Here is a 27,480-nt window from a genome sequence, read left to right as displayed (position 1 = left end):
TTAAATTGAGAAGTGGAAATCATGGTCCCATTTGGAAAATGTGACAAGAGTAGACAGTAAGTCTCACTGGGACAGTATGGGACTACTATCTAATGTTAGAACCGTGTAATGAGATCTGTCGAATTGACAATGAGACTATCAAAAATTCTGGTCCTGGTCCCAGACACGGTCACACGGTCAGTCTACTTACAGATGTAAAAGTTGAAAATGTTTAATTTTACATTTATATTTAATTTTGACAGACTATCTTGATGATTTGAGTGTTTTTATATGTGATTCTTGTTATCTTGAGAGAGAGTGTTAATCATTACTAGACTGACCGTGTAACTGTGTCTGAGATCAGAATCAGATTTTTTGATAGTCTTATTATCAATTTGACTGATCTCATTACACAGTTTTAACATTAGATAGTAGTCTTATACTGTCTCAGTGAGACTTACTGTCTACTCTTATCACATTTTTCAAATGAGATCATGATTTTCACTTCTCAATTTAAATTATTTTTATTGCTTTAAATGACTTTAAATCTCATTTGAGTATTATCAAAAAGTGTTACTTTTTAAAAAATTAAAAATAGTCTAAAAAAAACCTTAAAATGTCTAAAAATAGTAACTTTATACTAAGAATGAAACTAAATGAAATCAAATGAGATCACTTTCTTATTTTTTTCAAGTCATGGTTTCATTTTAAGATCTGATATATAGTCACTTTACATGTTTTTTTGATAGCCAGTCCCAGCGGGATTCATGCCAAGAAATGTATGAGATCAGATCAAATGAGATCAAACATGAAATTCATGATTCTGGCGGCCAGTCTAATTATTACAGTTATTGCAGTTAGTAATTTCACTAGATTACATGACTCATCACTATATTATGTTCTTGTAGATAGATCTATTAATACAATCTTCAACTATTCTACACATTATTGTCTTGAAGAATAACATTGTTATGTTATATTATAATCTAACTACACGAGTTACATATAGATTGAGATGGCACGTGACTAGAGTAGGTGTAGTAATCACCAACACTCTCTCTTGCTACATCGTGGTCTATAAGCCGCTACTCGGGGCCTCTCTTATTCTCAAATCTTTCAAAAATGCAATAATAATTAATTACATCAATCAGACTCTGATTTCCTTATTAGGAAAGGTGTCTGTACAGTAATAACTATAAAAATTAAGAAATACATACAAAATTCACTGATTTACTGTATAATTATTATCATTCAATCATTTCTTTCTGATCTCTTTCAAATTAATTCTTTTGATAAAATCTTCAAACACAGGCTTCATCAGTGACTTGATGAGCCTGTTAGCTATGTTCACTATAGAATTAACATGTTTCATCATGATTTCTCTTTTTTCAATCAAATTGCAGAGAATATAATATCTAATCTCAATGTGATATAATTTTTATATTAAGAATTCTTTCTTTACTAGATCAATTGCTCTCTTATTATTAACTTATAGATGTAAGTAAATTTTCACTTTCGCATCATTCATCAATTCAGTGTTATATAATATATTATTCAATTAGATTATCTTACAAGCTGTCTTACTAACTGTAATATACTCAGCTTCTGTAATTGATTTAGTAATAGATATCTATCTCTGTGACTGTCATGAGATCAGTGACCTGTTAATTAATATAATATAGTCAGTAGTTGATTTGTATTGAGAATTTATCTCTGCTCAGTTTAAATTATAGTATGTTATAGAACTCAGATCATCTTCTATCTTCTTCTTATATAATATATCATGATTTTTCATCTTCTTGATATAATATAGAACATGCTTTAACACTACTCAACATACTTTGTATAAACACAAGTTAAAATGTAAGAGATAGTTGACTGAATACTAGATCTGACTGACTGCTTGAGATTAAATACTGTAATAATCTCAATTCTTGATAATATCTTATAACTGTAAAGTTATTATTCAATTTATCATTCTCATTAGATGAAAACTTCAGTTATATACTCATCATCATTAAGGTTTCTACAGAATTCATCTTATTCATACTAAAATCTTCAAGAATCTTCTTAATATAACAGCTCTGTGTAATCACTAAATTATTATTTCTCTAATATTTAATCTTCATTTTAAGATATGACTTAGTCTCTTTGATATTCTTTATCTTAAATCTCTTTATAATCTCTTTTAATACTCAGTTTAATTACTATTCTTGAGATTCTGTTATCTGATAATTATTAACATGTAATATCAGATAGATCTTATGAACAGAGTAATATAAAAATTTATCATTATAAAATGATATCTTGAATCTCAATATAATGAGATATTTCATTGCTAGAAAATATCATACTCTCATAGCTTACTTCATTTTATATAGACTCTGACAGAGTAGTCTCATCAAGCTCTCTCTGCTGTGCTTAGACTGGCCGCTGAGACCATGAATTTCACATTTGATTTCATTTGGTCTGATTTCATACATTTCTTGGCGTGAACCCCGCTGGGACTGACTATCAAAAAAATATGTAAAGTGACTATATATCAGATCTTAAAATGAAACCATGACTTGAAAAAAATGAGAAAGTGATCTCATTTAATCTCATTTAGTCCTATTCTTGGCATAAAGTTACTATTTTTAGACATTTTAAGGTTTTTTTTAGACTATTTTTAATTTTTTAAAAAGTAATGCTTTTTAATAATGCTCAAATGAGATTTAAAGTCATTTAAAGCAATAAAAATAATTTAAATTAAGAAGTGAAAATCATGATCTCATTTGAAAAATGTGATAAGAGTAGACAGTAAGTCTCACTGAGACAGTATGAGACTACTATCTAATGTTAAAACTGTGTAATGGGATCAGTTGAATTGATAATGAAACTATCAAAAAATCTGGTCCTGGTCTCAGACACGGTCACACTGTCAGTCTAGCTGTGCTTAACATCTATAAGTAGTTGTATATAGATTATCTCATTCTGTAATAGTATATCATTCAAAAATATAAATACATAGTCAATTAATTTGATCTTTCATTCTTTGATAGTTAATATAGTAAATAGACTGTATAATGTAGACTCTGATATCACTGTAGTATACAATCTTATATAATGAATACTCTGCTATTATAAGAATCTTCTAATCACTTAGTGAGCTCTAAAGTAGATAATTTCTCTCTTATTATTAAATTTCTAATCATATACTCATTTATCTGTAAGAATATTCATTTTCAGAGCCTTTTTAATAATAATATATATCTTCTTCTATTCAAATATCTTAATCTTCTTTTTTATTATCTTATATTAATAGTCTCAGTCTGAGCTTCTCTTGACTTTCATCAGCATAGTTAATCAGTCTGTCAGAATACTTAGAATAGAATCATTCTTATTAATAGAGTCTTCAGACTCTTCATTTATAACAAGCTGTATCTTATTATTTAGAAGATAGATTGAATCAATTACACTCTCTAAGTCTTTATTAATAATTATCTTCAAAACATCTGACTTTTTCTTTACTAAATATTATAGTAAGTAGTGCTGCTATCTCTCTCTGACATTCAGAATATTCAATTTATTAGACAATTCATTGAATTCTCTCACTATATTTACAAATGTATTTACACTTATGTCAAGAGCTTTATCAAATATAACATCTCATACAATCTCAAGATAACATGTAACAGAATCTCACACACAATATTAATATAATTCTTGATATTCAATCAGCTGTTATTTCTTACTGTCAGTTCTATCTGTAAGCTTATTCAATACTTTCAAATTCTTCTTATAGATCTTACACTCTTATCTCTGTATTCAATGAACAGAAGATTGTATCTCAGTTCATACTTTAAAAGATATAAGTGATGTTTCTTTCTTACATTCAAATATCTTTGTTAATATTGAGAATGTGTTAATTATCATGATTATAGCTTGTATTACTTCATCTTAAAGTTCTCTTTCTAATTTACTATTAAATAATAGACTTTATATCTTTTCTATAACTATTTAATTCACATGTTCTACTGAGTTATTTAATTGTGATATGTCAGATATAGTCATTTCATACATTATTTCTTTACTCTGACAGTAGATTTTAAGTTCTTGACTTTTGAACTCTTCTTCACTATCTCAGTGTAGAGTTTCAACTTAATATTATATAGTTATCTTAATATCTGTAATAAAGTTTATTAATCTTATAGTAGATTCTCTCTTTCTTATTATAAGAATTACTTATCTATAACAGATTGTATTATTTATTATATTCAATCAGTAGCTTATACTCTCTCTAGTGAAAGTGTTATTTCTATTGAAAAGTGTTTTTTCACTCTCTGCTAGATTGATGAAGAATCTTATTATCAGCTTAATAGCTTATATTATAGATGTGAAGATTGAATATATTATTTTTATCTAAACACAGACTTTATAAAATGATAAAGCTTATTAATTAATAATTCTTATCTCTATATATGAATCTGCTATTATTTTTATAATATCTGCAGAATTTAAATATTCTAGTTTTTAATATTATTACATTATTATAAGTTCTATAATCTTTATATTATTTCTTTCAGATAGTATTAATATTATATCATCTTTCATCTGTAATATATTCACAGATTCAAAATTATTATTAAGTATAACAAACTGAATCAAGTCTCTGTATATAATCAGTCTTTTCATCTTATAGATATCATTCTCATTTAATCTTACTGTAAATGAGAATATACAGTCAGAAAATATAATTAATATAGTATAATTATTCTTATATATTAACTACTTATAGATATAACTCTGATATACAAGCTTACTTATACTTATAAGATTCACTTCTAACTTTGAGACATAGCAGACATTATTTAACAGTATATTCATTTCTTTTACTGAAATCTTTATATCTTCTATAGCTGCAGCAGAGACTATCATTTCATCTGTTATTTTTAACATCACTTTCATCTTCTGAGGTTTTATTATAACAAGATCTCTGTGAGATGTGATATAAGTATCTGATTCAAAGTCTAGAATTCAGATATCTTTTTCTATCTAATTACTTATATAGATCTTTTTCTTAATATAAAATACTTACTTTATAACATTATAAATAGAAGTAGTATCTGTATTCTCTGCATTCTTGTCTTTATTCTTGTTCCTATTTATATTGAAGTTTGAAGAATATTTCTCAGAGTATTTCTTTCAACAGTCAGTCTAAATATGATTAATCTTTTGATAATAATAATAGATTCTTATATTATTATCTCTATATTCAGATTTGAATTCAGTGTTCTTATTCTTATTATTATCTTTCTCTTTATTCTTGTCTTTCTTATTCTTATCTTGTATATTGTTGATAGAATTTCTAGATATATCAGTATTTACTTCATTTACAGTAGAGAGCTGTAAAAGAATATTATAGTACAGACTTATAAAATCATTCTCTAAGAGTTAAGTATTATCTTTATTAATTTGATTTATTTAATTTCTTATAAATAAGACTTAATCTCTGTTAACTTCTATAAGCAGTCTATCAAAAAATATAATATTCAGAATCTTATATTTTAAATAAATATAATCAGTTCTTATAATAATCAGATATTTAATAAAAGTGTAATCTGAGTCTTTTAACTTAGCAGTTATACTAATCAGTTTCTTAAATAAATAAATTCTATAGATAGTAGATCTCTTAGAAAAGTTATTCTCTATAATAGTTTACAGAGTATAAGTAGATAACTTGAATTTCTTAAGTATAATGAAATAAGCTTTAGTCTGCAGAGTAATTACAGACTATATATAATTATATAATCAAAGATTATATTTTTTTCAGAAATATTATATATCTATAATAATATTCTTATTAAGATTATTATCTTCAAGAATATCATCAGTTTCAGACTATTTTATAGTTAAAAGAATTTTCTCTCTTTATATTAAGTAGTTAATAAATTCAGTGAGAACTATTAATCTTTTAATAAGTCTTATTTAACTTCTAAATTCTTTAAGAACTTTTATTATAACAGATGTCTTCTCTTTTTATTGAAGATATTCTATCAGATTCACTTTTATCTTATTACTTATAAAAGTCTCATCTTTACTAATCTTTATTCACTCAATCTCATACTGAAGTCTTATAATTTCAAGTCTTATACAAGTCTTCTCACTCACTGAGCTATTATTATTTCAGTTACTTAAGCTCTCTGCATTATCTGACATGTCATTGATATATTTAATTAAGTCTTTATATTTATTAAACTCATCAGACTGTTTCTCTATAATAATTTCATTCAGTTTAAATACTCTGAGAGTCATCTTCTAATTCATTATTAATATTAACAGTGATCTGTGATCTTGCATTTACTGCTCTGAAATTTTCTTATTTCTTTATCTTAAAGATATATATTCTTTTATTAAGTTAGATATCTCTCTGAATCTTAGATTAATTATAAGTTTAATTAATTAATAAATTATCTAGACACACTTGTAATGATATATGAAGATGTCAATTTAGCATGTTATTTCAGCAGTTTTCATTAGCTTAATAAGAACTTCATAATCTCTTGAAGAATAACATTGTTGTGTTGTATTGTAATCTAACTATGTGAGTTACACTAAATGAATAGGTTGAAGTGGCACGTGACTAGAGTAGATGTAGTAATTGTTAACTGTTATAGCCGTTGCGGTTAGCAATCTCACTAGATCACGTGACTCATCACTATATTATGTTCTTGTAGATAGATCTATCAATACAATCTTTAACTATTCTACAGATTATAGTCTGAATGACATATTTTTCTTTTTAAAATGTTGTATCAATATTTTTAATATGAATAGTTTATCTTTTTTGAAAAGACTCTCACTCTTTATTAGAGATATTTCATTTTCCCTGAATCTGTCAGTCAGTAGATTTATATACTTTATATTTTTGAGAAAGTATATTCTTCATTGTGAAGAATATCACTTTTTTATTTTTTTTTTTACATATCTAGAAGAAGCAGAGTCATCTCAATATAAGTAATACATCTGTTACTTCAGAGTTCAGCTCAAGGCTCAGAATCTGTAAGAAATCCCGCTCCTCGCGGATTCTTTACCCCTATTCCTATCTCTCGCGTAACCAATAGGGCTAGCGGCCCTTGGCTATACACAACTATATAGACTGGAATTCACAAATACTATTCACAACTCAGCTTGAATACTATGATACATTTGACTTCTACATTTATCTTTCTACTGTGAACACTTCTAGTAGTTAACAGTACATATCACATCAAGCTGTAAACACCTGAATAATCATCTGTGAGCACTTATTCTTACATTTCAAGCTCAGTCAGTCAGCAACTGCCTGTTATGACTGAAAGAACTAGAAACTTACATGCTTCAATCCCTGTGAACCCTACTACAGGCACCCAGGAGCAGCCACTTGAACCATGAATAATCTCTGTGAAAGAAGTCTCAGAGAACTTATCAATCACTCATGAGACATCATTCTCTGCATCTGTGACAGGGAAACTCTTCAAACCCATGAATGAATCAATCTCAGTGAAGAACATTCTTGAGCATCTCTCATGAAATCAAGCTATTTTTCTACAAGAAATGCTTGCTGCCTGTAAACACTCTCAAACTGAGTCTCTAGACATGATCTTCAGAGATATCTGCAAACTGAAAAGAAACTTTCTCAAGCTGCAATCACTTAAGGCCATCTATTAAATCACAATCTATAAAAGCTTTTGTGAGTTTGTATTTGAAATTGACTCACAAGCCCAGCTGTGTGATATGAAAGATGAAGAAGCTGTCATCTATACAATGACAGACCTCTATTACACTGAAGTCAAGAACTGACTGAATCATCTAGAGAATGATTATAAGAGATCTCAATGATCTGTTCTCAAGACCTATCTAGAGAATAAGTTGAGAAACTTCACAAGCTGAACAGAGAACACCTGAGCTGTGATCATTAATATTAGAAAAAGAGGTGAGAAATCTGATGAAGACTACTCACAGCACTTCATGAAATTGTGATGTGAATTGAGACCTGTGAAAACAGGGTTCTGAAACAAGACCTGAATGATGATATTTGTAAAGAAGCTGGATAAAGGCATGCAGAACAAGCTCATTGAGCAAGGCTCTAAGTTCTTGACTCTGAAGAAACTGATGACTCTCATTCATCACTTACAGATCACTGTGAGAGTCACAGACTTACAGAGAGTGAATCATCAATCAGTTCTACAAGAGCCAGAACAACAGAGAACAGATTTGTCAGAAAAAGATAATAAGACACAGAGAGATTTATATCTGACTGCTGAGTAGAAAGAGAGAGCTTTACAAGCTTCTGTGAACAGAGTGTATAACAGAGAGATTAAGAAAAAGAGACTCTGCTTTATCTGTTCTAAATCAGAACATCTCTGTGCAAACTATCTGAACAAACTAAAATAGGAATTTGAAGAGTCACAGACAGAGTCAGCAACAGCCTTCTTAAGAGTCTTGAAGCTGACACCTGAATCTGTTACTCTTTCAATGAAAATGCTTACTCACAGAGAGAGACTACACTGCAGTACTGCTGTCTCACAAGCATGAAAAGCATTAATGAACTCAGGATCCCAGGTCACTGTGATGTTTCTAAAGCTCATGAAGTGAATGAGCTGAAAGATGAAGACTGAGAACCTGCTCTTACAATAAGCAGAGTGTGAGAACTCAGATCTGAGAACTGAGAGACTTACAAGAGCTATCTTTGAATTGCAAGATCTCTCTGAAATCTGAAGAAGATTTGCAGAAACTGTGATTATCACAGACATCACAGATAACATGTATTTGAGACTTATATGACTTCAAAGACACAATCTGCACATAGCTGTTCATGAGTCAGGTTTATACTTTCAATCAGTGTTGACAGACTCACTCACAGAGATAGAAGCAGTTAATGCTGCAGAGTTGATTAGAGAAGACAAGCTCATCTATGTAATGACTTTGTAAGTGTCTGAGAACCTCACAGTCATGAAAACTGAGCTTCAGATATCAGAGAAATACTGAGATCTTACAGAGGTGTTCAGCTCAGCTAAGACAGCTGAGCTTTCTCTTCATCACAAGAAGAATCTGATAATAGATTTGATAGAAGAGCAGAAACCCTTCTGAGAATTAATCTATAAGCTCTCTCATTATAAGACAGAGATCTTGCAGATCTATATGAAGAAGAATCTGAAGAATAACTTCATTCAATCTTCACAGACCTTCACAGAAGTCTCTGTGATGTTCACAAAGAAGAAGAATGAAGATCTCAGATTGTGTGTAAACTATTATAACCTGAACTTCAAGATAATAAAGAGCTGCTATCTCCTGTCTCTGATTGAGAATGTAATCAATCATCTCACAGAAGCTGTCATATTCACACAACTGAATGTAATCAATGCATATACACAGCTGTGAATACAGTCTGAAGATGAATGAAAGACTGTCTTTAGAACTGCACTGAGATTGTTTAAATATCTAGTGATGTCTTTTGATCTGACTAATATCCCTGTGATATTTCAGTCTTTCATCAATAAAACACTTTGCACATATCTGAATATCTTCATAGTAATATATCTGAATGATGTGATGATGTACTTCATGAAGAAGAAAGAACACACTGAGCATGTGTGAAGCATATTAAAGGTCTTAGATGAGACAGAACTGTATATTAAGCTTGCAAAGTGCAACTTCAGTACTCATCAGATTAATTTCCTAGAATATGTAATCACTGTAAATGATATTCAGATGAAATCTTCACAGATTGAGACTATTCTATCATGACTGAAGCTAACTAGTATTCATGAGATTCAGATCTTTCTGAGCTTTGTGAATTTCTATAGATAGTTTATCTTTGTGTTCATGAGAATCTTCTTGACCCTTACAGACATGCTGAAGAATGAAAATAAGAAGAAGTCATTCTATGAATAAAGAATGAAAAGATTGTTGAGAAGAGAGAACTGTGAGAACTTTCTTATCTCAGAAGCTCACAGAGTCTTTGCAAGATTAAAATAGATATTCATAGATACAGTGATGCTGTTTCACTTTGATTTCTTACTCTTAATCAGATTGAAGACAGATATCTTCTTCTTTGTGATTTCAGAAATAGTCTTACAACTACAGTTAAATGAGAACTGAATTTCAGTGATCTTTTTCTCACAGAAGATGTAACTCATGAAGATCAACTATGACATTCATAATCAGAAGCTTCTCATGATAGTAAAATTCTTTCATCACTGATATCACTACTTCAAGAGCCTTATAACAGTGATTACTGTTAGAACTGATCATGACAGCTTGCAACAGTTTACTTCAATCAAGAAACTCTCACAGTAGCAGGTTCACTGAGCTCAGAGACTGAGTGAGTTCTGGTTCAAGATAGAATATATTAAGAGAACTAAGAACTCAGCAGACAGACTCTCTCACAGGTCAGACTATATTAAGAAGGCCAGGGTGACAGATACAGAGAAGCTAGAGAAGATAGAAAAGCTTTACAGAATGCTCAGACTGAGTGTTATAAAGAGATTGACTGAAGAGTCTCTCAATTCTCTATAAGAGAAGAGAGAAAAGAAAGGAAAGAAGTCTGCACAACTACTCTCTATAACACTGAGAGTCAACACTCTGAGAATCTCTGTGAGAATTCTTGAAGAGAGTATCTATAATCTGAAGAGTTTGCAGGCTTTGAGAAGCACTGCAGAAGACCTGATGTAAGAAGAAACAGAGTATAAGTCTTTATAAGATCTTCTATTCAGATTGTCTGAACTGCAACTGAAGAATGAATATGCTCAGTATATTCAGAAACTGCTCACAGCAGAGATCAATCCTGCAGAAATAAAGAATTGAAGAGACTTAAATAGCCTCTTGCAAAGAGAGGGCTGGATTTATGTGTCTGTGAATGAGTTTCTATATATAGAACTTATTAAAAGGCATTATAACTCTTCTCTAGCAGGTTATTTTACAGACACTAGAACTCATAAGTTGCTTATAAGAAAATACTTCTGACTGAAGATATAAGAACTTGTGAAGAAGATAGTGAATTCTTATACTATTTATCAGAGTTCATGAGTAGTGTGATTCAGATTATATGAAGAACTCACTTCTCTATTCATCTCACAGAAACCTTGAGAACAGCTAGAAATGAATGTTCTTATAAGTCTCTCTGAAAGCAAGAACATATATAATGTCTGCTTTGACAGTGTGCTGATGATAGTGAATTACTTTATCAAGATAACACACTTTATACTCATCTGCAAGAACTTGAAGTTAAAGGATTTGACTTATATCTTTATCTGCAATGTGATTCAGTTGCATGAATTGTCTGTAAATATTGTCTCAGATAGAGAATTAATCTTCACAGAAGAGTTCTGATCTGATCTGATAACTATACTGAAGATTTCATGAGATCTAAGCACAGCTTTTCATTAACAGACAGATGATCAGATAGAATATCTGATGAGTATATTAAAACAGTATCTGTGATACTTTGTTAATTATAATCAGAATGACTGAGTGTATTGATTATTACTCACAGAGTTTATATACAATAACTCAAAGTATGTCAGCACAGATAAAACCCTCTTTGAGATGCTCACTAAGACTTATCTGCAGATGATCTTGATGAATCTGTGAGAGTACACTATAGAGTGTGATGATGTCTGTGAACAGGCTGAGAGAATTCAGAAGATCTGAGAGAAAGCCTGTGAATTCTTGAGAAAGGCTCAAGAGTATCAGAAGAGATACTATGACTTCAAGCATATTATAAAGAGTTTCAAGAAAGATGATAGAGTCTGACTGAGTCTAGAAAACATCATCACACAGAGATTTAGTAAGAAGCTGAATCTCTTGTGAACAGAGTCTTGTAAGATTGTGAAGAAAGTTAGCTTGTAATTCTATAGATTAAAACTGTCACCTGAGTTGCAGATATACAATGTTTTTCATATCTCTTTACTCTGTGAATATAAGAAATTCTTAGAAGAGAACTCTGTGACTCATTACTCTGTCTGTAAAGCACTAGAGAGTGAAAGAGAATATCAGATTAAAGAGATTATTGACTCAGAGAAGTGAGGTTATGAGCTCTGATTCAAGATTCAGTGATAAGAATATTCTGACAAGATGAATGAGTTCACTTGAGAATCATTCAGACAGATAAGACATCTGCAGAAGCTGAGACATGACTTTCATACTGTGAATTCTGATAAGTCAGAATAACACAGTCTTCACTAAGAATCTGATTATGATAAAGATATTAACACTGTTATTTACAAACTCTAGTCTATAAGATAATGAGTTTCTACTGAAATGAATAGTCTGCAGTGTATGCAAGAAAAGAAGAAAACATGTTCTTATTAAAGCTAAAAAACAAGAAAACAAACAGGGCTGCAAATGCAATTTAGAGATCAATAAAGAAAAAATAAAGAAAATTCACACTTATATTATTAATATCTGTGACACTCAATTCTCTCATAACTATCAATTTCCCTCTTTAAAGAAGCAGAGAGTATCATGTTCACAGTACAGACAATTGTTGTATTTGATATGAAGACTGTCAGAAATGCACAGACTTCAGAAGAGCTGAATATCAGAGTGTGTATAGTTGTAGCAGAGTCTTGAAGACTGGTCATCTGTGCATGTGATTAGATATCTCTCACAAAGCTGTGTTCACTCTCTCAGTTATGCTGGAGTATTCAGCCTGAAAACAATGAGAATGTGAAGAGAAGGCTCATCTGTTCAGATTAACTTCTGTCACAAATTCATGATATTTGCATTGCCTTGATTATCTGGATTTTATAGGTACCTGGAAACTCATCTCTCATTGGTAATGAAATTGCAGAAATGCACTGTGATGTGAGAATCATTGATAGAGAATCTAGACATATTTGCATATATCTGGTCAGAGATTGTGCAGGCAGAAGAGAGGTGATTGTAGATCTGCAGGGCTGCAGGAGACACTGACAACACTGAGAGCTTTACAAGAACTGTCAGCTAGAGTCTGTAAGAAATTACTTATGAGAAGACTTACAGCAAAGAAAGGAACTGTGCTGCTTGAAGCCAGGGGCTGGCCTGGGGAAGAAATGAGGTGAGCTGCTGGCTTGAAGATCAGGTGCAGTGGTGAGACTGAGGAAGATGAAGATGCAGTCATGGGTGACAGCGCCCCTGCTTTACCAGCTGGTAAAAAGTGATCAGAGAAGTCACAGAAATGCTCACAAGAAGCTCAGTGATGATCAGACATTGTTTATAAAGATGTTGAAATTGAAAAAATTTTTATTCTTGAGAAGTTCTTGAATCAATATACAGATATTGTTAGAAACACTCTCTCTCTGTTATCTGAGTGAAAACACTTCATAAATGAATGAGAATACTCACAGTTTATGAGAATGAGAGCTGTTACAGAAAAAGAAAAAAGAAGATGAGATTCTGTGAACAGATCTGAGATATTTATACTACTCTAGAGAGGTTTGCTTACACTGTGAGTGATTCTGTGAAACAGTCAGATCACTCTAGTAAATAAGAGTGATTGTGAATTGCAGGCCTGAATCTTTCTATATAACTATAAAGAGTGATTACAGACTGCAGATATCTTGATTCTACAATTCTACAGAGTTAGTGAAAGAATGAAAAATTCCTCACAATTCTACAGTGTCAAAGAGCAATGATTTGTAAGAATGAATGAAAGATTAACTTGTGAATGTTTCTCTTTGATGAGAGTGATCTCACAGAGAGTGATTCATCTGTGAGATGAATCTGTATAATGATTACATAAGAATCTCATGAAAATGATTGAGAGTCAACTGAAACTCTTCTGTATGAAAGGTGTGAGATGAATCTGTGTAGTAGTCAGAGAAGAATCTGTAGATCATAAAGAATCTCACAGAATAAGAAACTGAGTGATAGACTCTTTTCTCTTCACAGTAACAAGGGATTTTTCCTCACTGAGATTTTTTATAGATGTGAAGAATTTTTAGTGAGTATCACTGCAGTGCTGAGCTGACTATGAAGTCACTCAGTGAAAGGCTTTGCAGACAAAGTCTTAGAGAGGAAGAGATATGTAAGAAATCTCACTTCTCACAAATTCTTTACCTCTATTTCTATCTCTTGTGTAATTAATAGGGCTAGCGGCTCTTGGCTACACACAACTATATAGACTGGAATTCGCGAATACTATTTACAACTCAGCTTGAATGCTATGATATATTTAACCCCTACATTTATCTTTCTACTGTGAACACTTCTAGTAGTTAACAGTACATATCACGCCAAGCTGCAAACACCCGAATAATCACCTGCGAGCACTTATTCTTACAGAATCACATACTTCACTAGATGACTTATTGATAGAATGATCACTTATTATAAGAAGGCTTCTGACTTGCAAGATGAGACTGAGATCAGTTTTCATCAAAGTATGAAATTTGATGATGAGATAATAGAGAAACTTCAGAATAAAGAAAAGCAGAGTTAACATTCATCTACAGAATCTATTCATTTTAACTTATTAAATTCTTTACTATTTCTCATCTCTGAAATGCTAACTTTTAATAATAATTTGAATTAATCTATCTATTACACTGCAGGCAATCTTATAAATCTTATACAGATAATGCTATGAAATCAAATAACTGCAGCTGAAATTACTTAATATCTTACTATATCTGTCTCTGTATAAAGAGACACTACAAGAAATGAGTTATAAGAATATCAGAAGAAAGTTAAATATACACTAGATATTAAATCAGTGATCACATTTAATGACTCTAATTATAAAGTCTGATATATTGATATATTGACTAATATGAAAGTTATTGATGAAACTGACATTCTATTGAGAACTTAATAAGAATTCTCTTTTACATATTATATTAACTCTGAGAAGTGAAGAATCTGTTTCAAGTCTCTATATAGATATATGCTATTAAGTCTTATTAAAAATGTTTGAATTACTATTAAAACCTTGAAAGCTGACAATACTGCAGCTCTGTGAGATAAGATTAATATTGAATATATAATATCACTAACTGAAGAATGAGTTAATGTCTTCAGGAAATTGATAAAATTATAAGTTAAGAAGAATAATTATCTTACTTTTCAGAGATATTTTCACTATCTTATTATCTGTTACAAGAAGCTCTGTCAGAGTACTGAGAATATATATTATAATCTTTTTCTCAACAATCTACAAGATTATCAAAGATCATTTATCAAGATATATTTGAATGAGTTTTTCTCTACTGATCAGAGACTCATTGTCAATATTAATATTAATGATTTAATAAAGTAACTGATCAATCATACATTCAAGAAGATTATCACTGAGTGAAAAAAGCAGTCTCAGACTGATTCTGTGACTGTGAAAAAGAACAAGAATAAAGATAAGAATAAAGATGAGAATAAAAGCACATCTGTATAAAAGTGCACTCACTGCAGAAGATATGAATATACTGTTAATAGATATTTCATCTTACACTCTGATAAAAAGAAAAAGAAGAATGATAAGAAGAAAGAGAAGAAGAATGACTTGATAAGTTCTCAATCAGCAGTAAATACAGTAATTACAAAGATTGAGTTCTATTTCTCTTTCACAGTCACTGAAAAATCATTCTTCAGATCTTGATATTTGAATACATGTGCAAGTCTGAATATGATGAGTGAGCTTCATTCTTTCTCAAATATTAAATCTTTTAATAATAACATCTCTGTTGATTCTGTCACTGAGAGAACTGAGTTTGTCAAGAAGATTGAGACTGTCATCTTGAAGATTGAGAGTGATAATGTTAACTTGTAGAATGTTTACTATATCTCTAATATTACAGTTAATCTGCTCTCATTTATGAAGCTTGAAGATCAGAAATTCTGATTTATATTGTCTTTCACTATTCTCTCATTTTTCATTTACAGAGCTCTAAATAATGTTATTTTTCATGCAGTTTGAACTGCTCAGAATAATATATATAAGATCAATGAACAGAAAGTTTAATGAGAATCTCAATTATTTGAACAAGGCAGTCAAGTATATTACAATGTCACATGAGTATAATTTTGACTGAAAAGTTAATCTTTCTGTGGCTACTGTCACTACTGTTAATAATGTCAATTCTGCAGACACAAGAACACAGACATCAAAGATATTAAAGACTCTTTTGAATTGATATTATAACCTCAGTCACATTTATACTAGTGCTATAATTGCTATGATTAAGAATTCTCATACTGAAGTCACAATTAAAGATTCTAAGACTAAGTTCTTTTGTGAGAAATGTGTCAAGACAGGTATGACATAAGATTATTTGAAAATACTGATGTCTAGATCTATTTAACTCATTGAGAAAGTTCATATTGACCTTGCAGATAATGAATGTACATTGAAAGACCTCTCTGATTATCTCTTAGAGTTCTGTCAGAAGATTAAATACTGAATGCTTATCATCTGTGATGTGACCTGCTACTATTGAGTATATTTTTTAAAGTTCAAGAATGAGGCTGTTCAATACTTTGAGTTATGACTCAGATTCATGAATAATCTCAGGTATACAGTCCCTGCTTTTCTATGAACTGATATTGATGATGTTTTCCGATTCACATATATACACATAGTTATGAATTCACATGGTATCAAATGAGAATCAATGGCATCACATTCATCACATCAGAATGATGTTTCTGAATGTGAAATCTACACTATTATGAAACAGATTAGAGCTGCTCTTTTGAAAGATAATCTCTCTAAGAGATTCTGAGCAGATGTTCTAGAGACAGTGATTACAATAATCAATAATACTCTCACATCTACAGTTCTTTATAACTTGAAATTTTAGCCCTCTACTACAGAGACTTCTATAATTCTAAGTTCATATAAGATTTCTTAATATGCACTTATGAATACTCTGCTGAATATGAGGCATTTTCACTGATTAAGTGCAGAGGTTTTTATTCACTTACATGAATCTCAGAGACTCACAGATAAGCTCTCTTTATATACTGATTTCTATCACATTATTGAATTCAGTAGTATATTAATATATTATCTATAACATTCTGAATCTGATAAGATTATTGTCAGTAGTAATATGAGATTCCTGATCACTGAAAAATTGAAATTAATTGTCATATCTGTGATATTCATTAATAATGCTGATGAATTGAAACCTGATATTCATCTGATTGATGATGAAGATGCTTCTGATATTAATGATCTGAATTTCACATAATTGCAGCCTGTGAAATTGCTAGCTACTTACATCTCAAGTCTTATTACAGATAATCTCTTGAAGTTCTATAAGAATGTCACATCTCAGTCAGAGAGAGTAGAAGATTATTGAAAGAAGTTCATATAATATGAGATTACTGATCTGAAGAGATGTAATATATAAAGTTTGATTTCTAGATCTGATATTCTGAGGAATGAACTGATTGCTCTGATGTGGTTCGGAAGAACGTACGGTGGTTCGGAAGAACGTACGGTGGTTCGGAAGAACATACGACCGTCGGATAATAACGCGGCCGCTTCTGAACTTGCTTACGAGTGTAAAGGAGCCATAGCGGCCGCTAATTAATTTAGCATATAATATATAAGAAGCCAGTGTACACCTGTAATTGTACACTGACTCAACCAACCTTTGAATCACATCTGATAGCATGTCTAAAAACTGGTGAGAAGCGCAGGCTTCTTCAGAGTGTGATAATTCTGTCTATGAAGTGATTCATAGTTATCATGTCAGTGTGGTTCTAGAATATCTCAAAAGATAGTGTATAAAGAGTGATGAGTGAAAGAGTATCTGATTAATACTGCTTTGCTTATTGAGAGAAAACTTCACACTCAGATGAATGCCATGTATGAGACATGAATGAATAAGATGTGAGAAAGAAAATAAGAGTGATGAATCAGATTCAAAGAAGTTCACTCTCTACTCAAAAGAAGAATAAAAAGAAGAAGAGTGGTTATTACTGAAGTTATATAATGATAACAGAAATTATACAGTGATATAACAATAGACATTATATAATCAATGAGAAATCACTGAAATGAATATCTCTTCTAGTCAATATAAACAACACTCTTCTCTGCTATCTGAACTGAAAGATATGCAGAATCTCTCAGAGAGTTTACTTGAAGCAGTAAGAAAAGCAGCTGAGACTGCTGAACTGAAATTGAAGCTCTGTACATGTATGAGAATTCTAAATGAGATTGAGGTCTTGTGTATACAGTGACAGACTGAGATGAAAGTCAAACAACAATTGACATTTGCTGTGAATTAAGCATTCATTATAAAGAGCTTCACTGATGTAATTATCATCATCAATAAGAATAGAGAAAACCAGATCTTAGATCTGCAGTGAGAGATTGAATGTTTATACAGATAGATAACTATACTGAACCTGAAGATCTCATCACAATTATTCATGATCTCTTCAGAAATATATATATTATCAGAGATCACTGCGCAGGATGAGAATTCAGGCATAAAATATATCAAGTCAGAAGATCTGCTGAAGTCATCAAGCTTTAATAGTGACTGAAAAAATAATGCTGCAATCAGCTGACTAAGTCAGATATAATCATATTATTGAATTGAATGTGAACTCACAGACAGACAGTCAATGAAATTTCAATAAGTTTTAAGATCTGCTGTGTTTCTACACAGAAAAGTGAAGTCATTATAAATAACTGATGAAAAGATGAATCTCACAGATCTGAAGTGATATTCATTCTCATAAATATGAAATGAGTTTTCCAAATGAATCTTGCACAACTTTGAGAAAGTGAACATATAAGATAAGTATTATAAAAACTTCACTGAGTGTAGATAAATGAGTAATCTTATATCATACTTCACACACTTCAGCTTATACTATCTTATATTAGATGAAGAACTTTCAACATCTTTCTGTTTACAGATCTTCATTCATGATCTTATATTTAAGTTAAGAACAGAATGAAAATGCTTAACCTTGTAATAAGACACAGTGAAAGAAGTATACAATATTCTCATTATATGAGAATAAGTGAGTTAATTATAACAGAAAATACTGCAATTGAGTATATCTCAGTGAAGAACAGATAATCAGACTTCTACAACATAAGTCATATATCTGAATGTAATAAATCTAGATCTGAATGTCATTGCTAAAGCACTGAATTCTCTGAAAAAGAGATTCTCTGAGTGAAAATCTTGATATTATGAGTATTGAGCTTGCTTCAACTGCAGATGTCAAAATCATGATATAAAAGATTACACTCAGTGTATGCAGTTAAGAGAAGCAAGAGAGTCAAAAAACTAGCAGAATCAGTGAGCTTGAAGACACTTGCTGATATTCTATGAAAAGTCTTCAAAGTGAAAGAGATGCCTATGTTAGATAATTCTCTGAATTCTGTGAATACAAAGAAGAAGCAGACTTCTGAATAAGATGTGAGCAAGAATAATGAAGTGAACACTTATCTCAATGCCTTGAGACCTGAAATGTTAATGTATAAGAGATACTTGAATAAGAATTGAGAGATGACTGTAAAAGTGTTAGCAGATATAGAAGCTTCTATATAATATATTAATAATTATATAATCTGAAGATTGAAAGAGATCTGCTGAGTAGAGAATCTCTGATGTATAAGATTATCTGATAACTGATATTTAATATCACCTGCAAGAGTAAGAGTTCCCTTGCACTTTGAAGAATGATCTTGCTATATTTAAGTGTGAGAGCTGTAGAATGTGAAATATAATCTTATTCTTGAACTTAATTGATTTCAAAGATTCAATCTGCAGATTCAATGATGTACATACTATATACAGTTAACTGATAGAAAGAAAACAGTTTATACAATTCTATCAACTGATATGAGAAGGACATTTCACACCTCTGATATAGAAGAATTAAATCTGCTTATACATTAATAAGCAAAGAGAATGATTTGTAAGACCTCATCTGAAAGCATTCTGTATGTCATACAGGACCTGAAAGTGGAGAAAACTAAGATAAAAGATATATAGAAGAATAAGTGTATAAAGAAGCTTCTGAAGAAGTATGAAAAGATCTTCTGAACAGATCTTTCACTGAAATTACTGCTGAAATGAGGATTTATACATGAGATTGACATGAGAGATGTAAAACCAGTCAATCAGAATGTGTATTCTCTGTCATAAATGCATCTTGAAGAACAGAAGTGTCAGATCACAGATCTTCTAGAATATAATCTTATACAACTCTCATCAAGTGCATGAGACTTTTCAGTTCTATTCATGAAAAAGGTGAGTGAAGAGTGACAGATGTGTATCAATTATCAAGCACTTAACAAGCTTATAATCAAGAATGAATATTCACTGTCACAGATTCAATAATAGTTGAATACAGTTGAAAACATCTGATATCTATTGAAGATTGATCTTCTCTCAGAATACTGGCAGATCTGTGTAGATGAACTGTCAGTCCTGTGAATCATATTTAATATACAATGAAGAAAGTTTGAATTCCTGATAATATCATTCAGTCTGACAAATGTATCTATCATCTTTCAAATAATGATGAATATGATTCTTCATAAACAGAATGAAATCTCATGTCTTATATATCTTGATGACATTCTAATCTTTTCAAACTCATATAATGAACATCTGAAGCATCTCAATGAAGTGCTTATAACTCTGACAGAGTATAAGCTCTACATCAAATCAACTAAGTATGTGTTTGAAATAGAAGAGTTGAAGTTCATAGAATATATAGTAAGTGATAACTGTATATATCTCATTTCAGAGAAATTGAATATTATAGTGAATTAACTGTGACTGAGAAATGTACATTATATATAACAGTTTCTTGAGTTAATCTCATACTACTGCAGATTTATCAAGAATTTCACATGAATATCTGCATCACTCTCAGATCTCTTAAGAGAAATGAATACAAATCTGTGAAAGAAGAAGTTTCATTCAATCATCTGAAATACTATGTGTGAAGAGGCTTTTCTCACACTGAGAAAACATGTAATAATATTCTCAGTGCTTATTCAATCAGATTGTAATAAACCTTTCTATATCAAGACAGACATATTTAAATAAGCTATCAGAGATGCTCTTCTACAGATAAGTAAGAATAGCAAGCTGCATCTGATGATATATGATGGTAGAAAACTATCAGATGCTGAGCTCAATTACTCAGTACATGAAAAGAAATTGCTAGTAATCAAGCACACACTGATGTTATGAAATAGATATATTGACAATAAGTATATGATAATGATAATCACAGATTATAAAAGCCTCATCTATCTATAATCAATGATAAAACCTTTTAAATGCTTAGCACATTGAATCTCAGAGTTCTAAGTGTATAATCTTCATATTAAATACTGAAAGAGATTGAACACTGTAATATCTGATACAATCAGTTGCAGACCTGATTTCATGAGTAAGAGTTCTGTGAATCAGACATAAGAGATGTTCATATTAAATACACTGAGAGAATGTAAGAAATCAGAATGAGTGAACATCATGATCTCTTACTTAGAGAATGACAAGATGTCAGATGACAAGTGTCTTGCAAGAGTAGTAGAAGAGATGCTTTCAAACTTCAAGCTGAGGAAATTGAAAAATGATATTGTGCTTTATCATGATCTAGAATATGCAGAAGCTTCCTATCTAGAACCTTCATTTAAACACAACTTGATGACTCACATGCACAAGGAATTCAGTCACTTAGAAAGCCCTGAACTCATAAGTGTACTTAAATCAAGAGTATACTGATCAAGCATGACTGAGAACATTCAGATGTACACTCACAAGTGTCTGAATTATCAGGTTATAAAAGAATCTAGAAAAGGATTAGAATATGAGAAAGTGCAACATCAGATAAAGTATATAATACAACTGTTTGAATGATGAGAGGTGAACCTCATAGACATATTATCATGAATGTCAAATGAAAACTGATGAATAATCACTGCTATTAATTACACTACTGACTGGTCAGTTGTGAAAGCAGTTTCAGAGATGATAGAGAAGATGATGATGAAGTTTCTACATGATGAGATCTATGTCAACTATAGAATACCATGTGAGATTCTAACTGATAATGATATGAACCTTGTAGAAGAAGTAATGAGGCATTTTATAAGTCAGTTACAGACAAGACATTGTAGAACAATATCATATCATTCACAGATGAATGAGAAGATGAAACAATTGAATGAAATCTTGAGCAATATGCTGATGAAATATCTAGTGAGCAAGTCTATGAGATTATGAGATGAATATCTCAGTCAGATGCTATTAGCCACGCGAATTTGACAGCATGCAGTTTTCAAGTGTTTATCATTCTATCTGTTGTATGAATTGCATCCGCGCATCCCAGAGAATGCTTTGGAAAAGATGAGAGAGGAAACAGCAGTTACAGATGCAGCAGTAGCAGTTGTGAATGCAACAGTCACAGATGTGAAACCAAGATTGAAAGAGATTAGTCACACATGTGCAAAAGCTAATGAGTTACTCCTGAACTGAGCAATTCAATTGAAAAGAATATGAGACTCACTAGTTAAGAAATCAAGTCTCAAGATGGAAATGTGAGTTCTTGTATGTAATGAGAGTTCTGAGAAGTTTCAATTTAGATAATTTGAATCATATAAAATACTCAAATCACATTCTCTGAGAATGTATGCATTGAAAGAATCAGAGAAACAGATCTTACACAACTTAATCAATGATTCATGACTTATAAAAGTAAAGATGTAAGATCTGAGTGAATTATAATTATCTGCAGCACTATTGTCAGTGTTGAAAAAGAAGAGACTTATAATTGAAAAGCCTCATGAAGTAAGAGAAATCATAGACACTTATGAATCAGATGATCTCACTTATTCTGATCTTTTCATAATTATAAGAAAAGAATGAAAATCATTGAAGAAATCAGATAAATATCATACTTTAATAAGTGATGAGACTGTAGCTGATTGTATAATAACACACTGCAGACAGCAGGTGCAACACAGTAAAAAGTGATCTTAAAGTGACAGACTTGCATGTGAGTCAGATCACAGAAGAAAAAGAAATTCAGAGTTGAATTTAACTGTTTATATCAGTTCAATTACAGAGATCACAGAGAATGAACTATCTGAAACATCTGCAGATATATGAGACCAAGTCATCTCAATCTCTGAGAATGCTTAGAGATTGAGTGAGATTAGTTTTAATAAGCTGTTCACTGTAGTGATCTGAGTAGATGAAGAGAGACAGTATAATGCATGAGACAGAATCACAAAAGATGAAAGCTGCTGAATCTAGTCACTGAACACAGTACTATATAGAGATTGTGTAAGAGTAGTGACTAGCAGATAAAGAAAAAGTGTAAGAAAAGAGATAATGAATTGATTATCAATTGTAAGAGTTGACTGTAAAAGACAAATGTTATCATATATACTTCATTCATTTTCATATATCACATGTTTAATCTATTTCCAACATCACATTATCTGAAAAACATTAAAAACAAAGAAAATCTCAAAACTCAAGATCTGTAAGAAATTTGAGAGCTGCAAGCTGCTCTTGCAACAACACTGTACACATCTCTGATTTCTCTACCACTCTGTGTATGACATTAATGTCATTTATCACAAGATTGACTGGAATACTAATATAGAAATGTGTATGTGTACATGTAGAGAAATTGAAGAAGAGTGTGAAACTTGCAGAATCAGAAGTTAAGAGAGAGAAGATAAAGACAGAAGAAATGAAAGAGAGAGACACAGAATCAGATGAATGATGAGAGTCATCTGAGGCTGAATGCTTATAATTCAGTGTGCACACAGTCTTCTCTGTAGAAAAGAAAGAGAAAGTGATGAGAGAAGCTTGAGAGCAGAAGAAGATAGTCTCAGCAGTGTTATCATCTTCAATTAGAATGATCTCTGACACTGAAGCAACTAAGAATCATTGTTAGTGTATGAAAATTGCAAAATCAGAGATAAGAACAGTTACTGAATAAACACTCACTGGTCTTAGAGTTGTACATGTAATTACAACATGCATGAGGCTTCTCAGAAAGAGAGAGAGAGACACAGAGAAATGCAGAAAGCAGAATACAGTGTGCAAACAGCTCATTCTCATGATAACATCTCAGACAAGATGTATGAGCCTCACATCTGTGAGTGTAAAAGAGTATAATATTCATGTTCCTGTTTCTGAAAACATGAATATCTTTCATCTACATCATGAAGTCAGATGACAGATGTCAGAGAATAGACTGATATAAATCTATCATTCTAAAGAAATTCATCATAGTAGATATCTTTACAATATTGAACTTTACAGTTGTGAAAAGCTTCTTGATATCTGTGAATATCATGACTTCATGCACAGTAAAACTCATAATGATTTTCTCTAAGAACAGAAAAATCAGTATCAGAAAGAAAAGATGAAAAAGAAAAAGACTTATAATCTTAATACTGTTAAGAGAGAAAGTGATTCTCTGAGATGAATAAATAATTGTCTTATCATGAATATTTAAAATGAATATAATAATCAGTGTCTGTGACTGAGCTTCAGATTATTGTATTGTACACAGTCTTTATATAATAAATTGTTCTGAGAGTCAGTAAGAAGAGTGAGAGTATACACACTGAAAAATGTGATTTATTAAGTCTATACAACATCTTCTTGAAACAGGGAGAGCTGATAATGAAAGCAGAGACAGTAAAATCAGAAGTAGTGAAAGTGAGAGTCACAGGAACAGAAGTAGCAGAAGTGGGAGAATCAGACACAGAGATAGATGTAGAAGATTGAAGAGAAGCAGCAGAGAAAGAAACAGAGAAGAAAGAGAGAGACACAGAAGACTCAGCTACATATAACATGAATAATTTCTTCATTATCATGTTCTTCAAGTTCTCAATCAATGATTCAATATTGAGTTCACTATCATTGACAGATGTGAATCTGTCAACATGTGAGAATTCTATATAAATTAAAACAATATATCAGCATCTGTGTTCATATAAAATTATGTCAGAAAACACAATCAGAAACACACAGAGAAGGAAACAGTTAAGAATATATAAGAAGATGAAGAAGATATGTTATTTATAATAGTACATTCTAGTGATTATTAGAAGATAAACAAGTTCTGATCATGTTTCATAATATATTACACTTACTACTAACAAACTGCTCAGTATGAGTACTATGATGACACTTGTTATAAGAATGAGAGATCATTGTCAGAAACACATACAATGTAATAGATGAACAGATGAAAAGAGTTGAACAGAAGAAGAAATAGAAATCTTGAATAAGATAGTAATATTTGATAATAATAATGATGAAGAAGATGATTAAAGAATGAGAAAAGTTAGTGAATAAGTAATGTAATATAGTGAAGATTTCTTTATGAGAATATATATAGAATGCTAGCTGAATCAGGAATAGATTACAAGATTGTGAATGCTAGTGACATGCTAATCCGCATGAAGCTAGGACAGATGTCATGATCACATGAGTGTGACTGAATCTGGTGAGAGAGAATGTGGTTCAGAAGAATGTATAATGATTTGAAAGAACATATGACTGTCAGATAATAACATGACCGCTTCTGAACTTGCTTACAAGTGTAAAGGGGCCATAGCGGCCGCTAATTAATTTAGCATACAATATATAAGAAGCCGGTGTACGCCTGTAATTGTACACTGACTTAACCAACCTTTGAATCACACTGAGCTGTTAAGTATTTCTTGAGAAAGATAGACCTGTGAATTCAAATACTGATTCTGATAATATTCTTAGAAAATTGTATTAAGTGATTTATAATAACTGACTTAAGAAGAGTTCTAGAGAAGAGATCTATGTCTCTATCATCACTGATACTGTCAATTGTATTCTTTTTATAATAGCAGTACTACACAGTTAAACACTCTGTTAAGTAAATATAGTAATAGTATATCTGTATAAGCATCTCACTAAGAAGATCTATATAAGATAACTCACTGAATTTGAGACAGGTTTGCTGAAAACACTTGTCTGTGTAATTAAGAGTAGTTTATACAGTCTGAACTCTGCAGTGAAGATCTGATATAATTACTTAACAGCTCTGTTAAGTGATCTTGAATTTACAGTTAGTACTCATGATTCAGTACTCTGATATCATACATTCAGATATCATCTCTATATAATAATCTATATTGATAATCTTAATATCATATTCAAAGTTTCTGAGAATGCTGATTAATTAGTGAGTATACTCAGTAAGAAATTGAAAGTCAAGAATCTATATCAGTTAATTAAGTATTTGAGTATGAAGATTAATTATTCAGACAAGAAAATTAATTTAATACATTATCAATATATTAAATATCTTATTAAAGATTTCTATCTTGATAATACAGCTGTTATCAGAATATTAATAAAGAATGAATTCTGTATTAATAATTTCTCTATATCTGAGAAAGAGACTGATTTCATAATTTAATAATATCAATATAATGTGAATTGCTTGCAATATCTTACAGTTAAAATATATTCTGATATTACTCATACTGTCTTACTACTTACTCAATGAAATATTAATTTAATATCTTAATATTGAAAGGCTCTGTTACATATTATATATTATTTGAAAGAGATCATGAATCTGAGTATTTTCTACAGATGTAATCTGTATGAGAGATTCATTTCTATCATTTCTACTGATTTCTCTATTATTTCTGATTTCTCTGATAATTTCTATCTACTCTTCAGCTACTCAGATTTCAATTGAGTCAGTCTCTTGAATAATAATAGGAAATTAACATCTGACTACATTTTTAAGCTTACAGATAGCCTGATTTCATGATATTCAGTGAAGTAATCTTATGTATCTCTAAGTTTCAATGAGACTGAATATATGACTCTTAGTGAGGCAGTTTGTAAGACAACATGAATCTGAAATCTTATAATTGAGCTTGACTTCATCACTACATCTTCAATACAGATTCTCACTGATAATAAGAGTATTATAGATCTCATAAAGATGACAGTTATTATGATCTGAAGTAAGCACATTGACACATGTTTTTATTTTTTATGTTGACAGTTGAATCAGAGAGTTATTAATTTAGAATATATTCTTATCACTCAGATAATAATGAATGAACTCACTAAATCTTTAAACACTGTGATATTTGTACAATTCATAATTTTGCTAGGTCTTACAGATGTAAAAGTTGAGAATGTTTAATTTTACATTTGTATTTGATTTTGACAGACTATCTTGATGATTTGAGTGTTTTTGTATGTGATTCTTGTTATCTTGAGAGGGGGTGTTGGCTGTTACAGCCATTGCGGTTAGCGATCCCACTAGATCACGTGACCCACCACTATATTATGTTCTTGTAGATAGATCTATCAATACAACCTTCAACTATCCTACAGTAATCACCAACATATTGTCAGGTCACGTGATCTGGCTTACTAATCCTTCCACCATATAACTTTCCACAAGCTAGCAACCTTTCAATCACACAAGCTTTACACCTTCCACAATTATAATGTGGCACATACTTTGAAGCAGCTCCCT

The 27,480-nt window shown here is 30.9% G+C and overlaps 1 protein-coding gene across 1 annotated transcript; it reads right to left on the bottom strand.

Moving 5' to 3' along the window:
* Positions 1–12,100: 12,100 nt before the first annotated feature.
* Positions 12,101–13,102, bottom strand: BDBG_00698 (uncharacterized protein; the record flags this gene model as incomplete). The annotated part of the gene is made up of 4 exons (XM_031719998.1): positions 12,101–12,190; positions 12,483–12,584; positions 12,911–12,952; positions 12,983–13,102. The coding sequence occupies 4 exons, from the start codon at positions 13,100–13,102 to the stop codon at positions 12,101–12,103; spliced, it is 354 nt and encodes a 117-aa protein (XP_031575967.1).
* Between the last annotated feature and the right edge of the window lie 14,378 nt (positions 13,103–27,480).

Source organism: Blastomyces gilchristii (genome assembly GCF_000003855.2).
Source record: "Blastomyces gilchristii SLH14081 genomic scaffold supercont1.1, whole genome shotgun sequence".
NCBI lineage: Eukaryota > Fungi > Ascomycota > Eurotiomycetes > Onygenales > Ajellomycetaceae > Blastomyces > Blastomyces gilchristii.
This window is presented reverse-complemented; position numbering and strand designations above follow the sequence as displayed.